The following is a 7,430-nucleotide window of genomic DNA, read 5'->3' on the forward strand; positions in this document are numbered from 1 at the left end:
GGCATTATTTTATTTAATTTCATGAAACGACAAAATAACAAAATTATTCAGTGCTGTTTGTATTAGTGTATTTATTATCTTTGTATTTTAGTATCCTTTTTTCTTCTTCTTCTGTGCATTGATTAATATCTCTTCTTCACTCTAGCTTCGGACTTACGGATGGACTTAAGATGACCAGAATGAACGTGAGCGAAGTGACCGATTGTCTGGATGTTCTCTCTACAGAGAAGCTTCGAGACGCGCGAGTTGTTGTTTCCTTCGTCGTGCTCTGTGTCATTAACGTGACGATAGTCGGTGGTAACCTACTTGTTATTCTCTCTGTCTTCACGTCAGCAAAGCTACGAACCGTCACCAACTTCTTTATCGTCTCGTTGGCCATGTCGGACTTGCTCGTCGGCCTTGCGGTACTGCCCTACTCGATGACCTTAGAAGTACTGGACGTATGGGTTTTTGGGAGTACTTGGTGCCACATCTGGCTGGCTGTCGACGTGTGGCTGTGTACTTCGTCTATTCTCAATCTGTGTGCTATCAGTGTTGACCGCTACCTCGCTATAACCCGACCTGTCCATTATCGGAGCATCATGTCGTCTCGACGGGCCAAACTGGTAATCGCAGCTGTATGGGTCTTTGCTTTTATCATCTGTTTTCCTCCACTGGTGGGCTGGAATGACAGTCATCCTTCACGTGAGAACCTGAATTCCTCGCTGTCGAAGAACCACGAAGAAATCTCTTCCATTCTAAGAGAGAACATGTCGTCAGTGAGTCAGTCAAGAACAGCTGACAGTCACACAGTGCTCTCGACGCTGGTTGAAAGCCAGCTGCTTGTCTGGGACGAGAGTTGGGCTAACTTGTCTGTCAATCAGACGTATCTGTCAACTTCTGAAAACACCACTTTCAGCTGTTCTTTGTCCAGTTGCTCCCTGAACAGCAACCAGGGCTACGTTGTCTACTCTGCTCTGGGTTCTTTCTATATCCCCATGTTCGTAATGCTCTTCTTTTATTGGAAGATTTACTCAGAAGCCAGCAAGACTGCTAGGGCTCTACGGAGAGGATTCAAAACCACCAAATTAGGCAAGTGCAAGAACGGACAGGGGCAGGAGGAGTCGTTGACCTTACGAATGCATCGAGGTCACGCTGTGTCCAACATACACGCACAAGAAAATTCTTCACAGAGCCGAGATATTCGGACAAAGCGAAGAAGGTCATCGTTGTCCAAACACGTTGGAGGAAATGCTCGGACCAGTTCTGCCAGAAATGAAAAGACATTGTCCACCTCTTTTGGTTCTGGCAAGGAAGAGGAAAACAGTTCCGACACAACATCGGATTTCCACAACAGTCATTCTGAGGAGGACAGACTGTACTTTACGCGCATGAGCAGACGAAATGCTCGTTGGCATGCTAGACGTTTTCACGCTGAAGCCAAGGCTGCCAAGACGGTGGGTGTCATTGTTGGAGGTTTTGTCTGCTGTTGGTTACCATTCTTTACCATCTACCTGATAGGAGCTTTCTGTGAGAGTTGCATATCCTCCCTCTTGTTTTCAATATTCTTCTGGCTGGGCTACTGTAATTCAGCCATAAACCCTTTTATTTACGGGCTTTTCAGCCAAGATTTTAGACATGCGTTCAAACGGATCTTGTGCCGTTGTCTGATGAAACCGGAAGGAATTTCCCTGCTTATTCGACAACTTCACATCCCTCTTGTGGTGGACGATCCGCGTGATTCTGGTTGAAAGGGGAAAATAAACTGTTTAAACTGGACAAGTCTTGTAAACATTAAATATAGTGTTCTTCCAGAGGTTCGACCATGAAATCACACAAATCCATGAGTGTGATGGGATTCGAACCTAAATGAAACCGATTTGAGCGACACTTGGAAGGTAATTATTACCTTCGTTCAATATAGTCCTCAAATCTAAAGTAACTGTTCTCATTGTAGCATATGGTTACTGTTAACCTTTGAACAGAAACTTGTATCTGTTACTCGCGTCTGTTCTTAGACATATGGCCCGGCATGGCCAAGCGTGTTAAGGCGTTCGACTCGTAATCTGATATGAGGGTCGCGGGTTCGCATCCCGGTCGCGCCAAACATGCTCGCCCTTTCAGCCGTGGGGGCGTTATAATGTGACTATCAATCCCACTATTCGTTGGTAAAAGAGTAGCCCAAGAGTTGGCGGTGGGTGGTGATGACTAGCTGCCTTCCCTCTAGTCTTACACTGCTAAATTATGGACGGCTAGCACAGATAGCCTTCGAGTAGCTTTGTGCGAAATTCAAAACACAAACAAACTTAGATATATATATGACACTTTATAGTCATATGTAACAAAAATCGTGAAAAATCCAGGTACTTAAGAAAACCAGTGTTAGAATTCGGATTTGAGATCATATTTGAACAGATCTCGTCGAGTGCGTCATAAAAACGTAGCTTTACATGTTTTTTGTTATCTGATAAAACATACAACAGATTGTATATTGTACCTTAGGGTTTATTCTTTATTATTTGTGCCAAATACGCCTGAGGGATTGTCTGTGTATTTCACTCCTGTGTAAAATATTTACACAAATTCAAAAATCCTTAGGTGATTTTACTCTAACGATACCTATCGGAAAAAAATGTCACTAGAGTATTAAAACTGTGAAACGCCCTTGTCCTTTTTATCAGTTAAACTTTATGACCTTTAAACAAGTTTCTGTTACTCAGCTTTTAATCTACCAGAGGGCGTCAACATTAAAGCTGATAAATGTGTATGTACTATTCTTCATATTTGTGATTTGTCATAAAACGTGTTGTGTACTCTTAGAAATCTCTCCAAGCAGCAGTATAACATGGGACCTTGAACCTAAGCCCAAGATACCATAGTTATATTAGTTTAGTTGTCGTGTTTGAAACAATGCATTCTAATCTTTGTAGCTAATGAGATGAGTACACCTAATTAGTTGTATCCATCTTCAGGTTAGATGTAAGTATGTAGCTTACACTGATCGTAAGTTGATGTTGATTTGTTGTTGTTTAAACTGGCTTATTAAATATATTCCGTGCCCTTAACAACAAACAGTTGTTATTGTTGCTTTGTTCATGTATTTGCTCAGTAATTTATGTTGTGTGTTAACAGGAACCGTCAGCTGATATTGTTATAATACAAAGTTTATTATTATACTGTCTCACTAACAACAAACAGTTGTTATTGTTGCTGTGTTGGTGTATTTGCTCAGTATGTATGAGTTGTATTTCGTTAACAACTCGACTGATTTTGTTATAATACAATGTTCTTACTATCTCCCTAATAACTAACAATTACTATTGTTGCTGTATTGTTGCACTTACTTAGTGTTTTATATTGTTGTAAAGCAAACATAATTACAAAGTATTTACTTGACGTCTCTCTAGCAGGAATTTATTAGTAACTATTGATATACAGAGATGCCAACTATTTCAAATGACTGAGCGTAATGATTGTGGACAGAGTCCGTACAGATATCGTACAACAGTGAATACAGTTTTGAGTCATCCATGTCTGTGGATGCATCTGTGGCTAAACAGTAAACACTGTTAGTAAGTATGCTTGAAATCATTTTGTCATCTTCACAACCCAACACTTGTACAATGGCTGTAGTTTTGGTTCTAGCACAGCCATATTTTTTCGCTATATCAGAGTCTGGGAACATTTTTCTGAATAGATGTCCTGCATGATCGGCTACAGCTTGGGGTAACTTATGAGCAATGAAGAATTGCTTGAACATCACTTCTGCATTTATGGTTTCATATTCTGAATTCTTACTCATAAATATCGTTATCTGCATCGGTTTTGTCTTTGCCTCAGCCTTTTGTTCGTGAGATGCCGATTTTGTATGTCTGGAACAATAGTTTATCCCGCCATGCGCCACAGAAAAATCGATATGACAAACTGTACAAAACGCATGACTGTCACTGACTTTTGATGCAATGGACGGATATTTTGCACTATATTCTTTCCTAAATTTTTGATTAACAGTTTTAGTCCTTTGAGATTTGCCAGAAACAAGACAATCTGGTGTACGAGGCCTCTTTTTTTCCATCTTGTGAACGATCGCATTGGTTTTTCTATGCCGCTTAGAAAACGAGAAATACCCATCTGCGCGAGCGCTGATTGGCTGACAAGCACTGATGACGTAACTATGGATTCCCCCACGTACCCAGTATGGAGAAGCACCGCACTCAAACTATTGGTAGACGTCGGAGATACAAATGTTTCTTATTATTTCAAGCACAAACATGATTTTCGCAAGTAGCCATCTGGGCTGTGTCTTATTTATTATCAAAATTTATTTGTATTTCACTAGAAATTTTCTTTTCACCTCTTTCAAGCCCTGGGGAACAATTTATCACTTTATTGTATAGGGAGTTGCAACAAGTCGTAATATTTGTCTGTATGAGGGTATTGTCGTAATGTATACACCAAAACTGTAATGGTTGGCATCTCTGGACATGTTTGTTTATGGAGATGTTTATACTATAGAGATTATTTCCTGTAACTTTACATACGAGTGCAGGTAATATAGAATCACTGTCTTTATAGTTAGTGCACAGACAGTGTTAACAAAATATAACATTGATTACTGATCCCTACGAGTTTCACAGACATCAGATGTTATATTATCTACATTTTGTACAGTATAACACACATTTTATACAGTATATCACATTATATATAGTATAACATATATTATGTTCAGTATAACACATTTATCTACAGTATAACATATATATCTTCAGTATAACACATTATCTACAGTATAACACATTATCTACAGTATAACACATATTATATACAGTATAACATACATTTTGTACAGTGTAACATACATTATGTACAGTATGACACATATTATCTACAGTATAACATATATTATGTACCCTATAACACATATCATCTACAGTATAACATACATTATGTACAGTATAACCAATTATCTACAGTATAATACACATTATACTCTCCTATCTGTTTTTGTATTATTGTCAGTTGATCTACAGTATAACACATATTGTACTGTCCTATCTGTTTCGTTATTATTTTCAATTGATCTACAGTATAATACACATTATACTGTTCTATCTGTTTCGTTATTATTGTCAGTTGATCTACAGTATAATACATATACATCTGTTTCGTTATTATTGTCATACTGTATAATACCTATCTGTTCTATCTGTTATTATTGTCAGTTGATCTACAGTATAATACACATTATACTGTCCTATCTGTTTCGTTATTATTGTCAATTGATCTACATTATAATACACATTATACTGTCCTATCTGTTTCGTTATTATTGTCAACTGATCTACAGTATAATACACATTATACTGTCCTATCTGTTTCGTTATTATTGTCAATTGATCTACAGTATAACACACATTATACTGTCCTATCTGTTTCGTTATTATTGTCAGTTGATCTACAGTATAACACACATTATACTGTTCTATCTGTTTCGTTATTATTGTCAATTGATCTACAGTATAATACACATTATACTGTTCTATCTGTTTCGTTATTATTGTCAGTTGATCTACAGTATAATATACATTATACTGTCCTATCTGTTTCGTTATTATTGTCAATTGATCTACATTATAATACACATTATACTGTCCTATCTGTTTCGTTATTATTGTCAATTGATCTACAGTATAACACACATTATACTGTCCTATCTGTTTCGTTATTATTGTCAGTTGATCTACAGTATAACACACATTATACTGTCCTATCTGTTTCGTTATTATTGTCAGTTGATCTACAGTATAATACACATTATACTGTCCTATCTGTTTCGTTATTATTGTCAATTGATCTACAGTATAATACACATTATACTGTTCTATCTGTTTCGTTATTATTGTCAGTTGATCTACAGTATAACACACATTATACTGTCCTATCTGTTTCGTTATTATTGTCAGTTGATCTACAGTATAATACACATTATACTGTCCTATCTGTTTCGTTATTATTGTCAGTTGATCTACAGTATAATACACATTATACTGTCCTATCTGTTTCGTTATTATTGTCAGTTGATCTACAGTATAACACACATTATACTGTCTTACCCGTTCTTCTTTTTTGTAGTTTTTGTTGTTCTCAACTTGTCTGTTGATATAATATATAAACCTGATAATTTGTCTTATTATCAGGTCAAAGGTCAAAAACAAATTATCATCGCAATGAAAGTTATTTTCTTCAAAACTCAAGCTACAAATTCATAGATTTAATATTTTATAAACCTCTCAGTCGATTTTTTTCCAACATTTGAAATTGTATTTAAAAAGTTTCACTTTTATTACAGTGTTACTGGCGAGTGAAAGGCCTGCTCGTGAAAAAACAAAGTACGTTTTGACAAAAATTATAGTTAGTGGTATCGGAGTGGCGCTCTGAGGACATTTTTTTTTATGTAACATAAAAATTACGCGGTTGTGATATAAAGCTGTTCTAAGCAAGACACTGTGCGGGTGCCTCGTGGTTTCTGTGATTTTTTTATACTTTACATTTTGAAGCTAAAATTAAATTTCGTACTCAAAAGAAAGAAAACGGTCAGTTTTTAACATAAATATAAATTTTTAGTCTAGTTTCAATGGTATATAATAATTATAATAATAATTATGGGAAATGTATTTGGCTACAAAGGTGAAGAAAAATAAAAACATAAGAGAAAGTTACACCAAACAAGACTAGTTCGTTAACTACGTTAACAAAAAATATCCTTATCTGAACAAACTGTTCTGGACTATAACACCACATTTGATATCACATGGCTGAATAAACAGACTCCTTCTTCATATGTTTTACTTTTCAGCCATCAGCTGGCTTCGTGGTCAGTCTGAAATCTGTAGACACGGGACATTGTGTAGCTTTGTGATTAATAAAAAACATTATATTAAATATTTTTAGTCAAGTACAAAGCAACATAAAGGATTATTACAACATATAAAACATTATACAATAAGTAATTAATTATTACAACATATAAAACATTATACAATAAGTAATTAATTATTACAACATATAAAACATTACTACAATAAGTAATTAATTATTACATCATATAAAACATTACTACGATAAGTAATTAATTATTACAACATATAAATCATTACTACAATAAGTAATTAATTATTACATCATATAAATCATTACTACAATAAGTAATTAATTATTACAACCGTATAAAACATTACTACAATAAGTAATTAATTATTACAACCGTATAAAACATTACTACAATAAGTAATTAATTACTACAACCGTATAAAACATTACTACAATAAGTAATTAATTATTTCAACCGTATAAAACATTACTACAATAAGTAATTACTTATTACAACCGTATAAAACATTACTACAATAAGTAATTAATTATTACAACCGTATAAAACATTACTACAA

The 7,430-nt window shown here is 35.2% G+C and overlaps 1 protein-coding gene across 1 annotated transcript; it reads left to right on the plus strand.

The window, feature by feature from the left end:
- Positions 1–170: 170 nt before the first annotated feature.
- On the plus strand, positions 171–2,499 carry LOC143257341 (putative G-protein coupled receptor No9). The gene has a single exon (XM_076515862.1). It carries the CDS (start codon positions 171–173, stop codon positions 1,728–1,730), a length of 1,560 nt encoding a protein of 519 aa, XP_076371977.1. The 3' UTR covers positions 1,731–2,499.
- Positions 2,500–7,430: the final 4,931 nt, after the last annotated feature.

This window comes from Tachypleus tridentatus, chromosome 7 (assembly GCF_004210375.1).
Source record: "Tachypleus tridentatus isolate NWPU-2018 chromosome 7, ASM421037v1, whole genome shotgun sequence".
Lineage (NCBI taxonomy): Eukaryota > Metazoa > Arthropoda > Merostomata > Xiphosura > Limulidae > Tachypleus > Tachypleus tridentatus.

Excerpts from the sequence above, each read along its gene's own strand:
- LOC143257341 (XM_076515862.1), top strand. The coding sequence starts at position 171 with ATGACCAGAATGAACGTGAGCGAAGTGACCGATTGTCTGGATGTTCTC.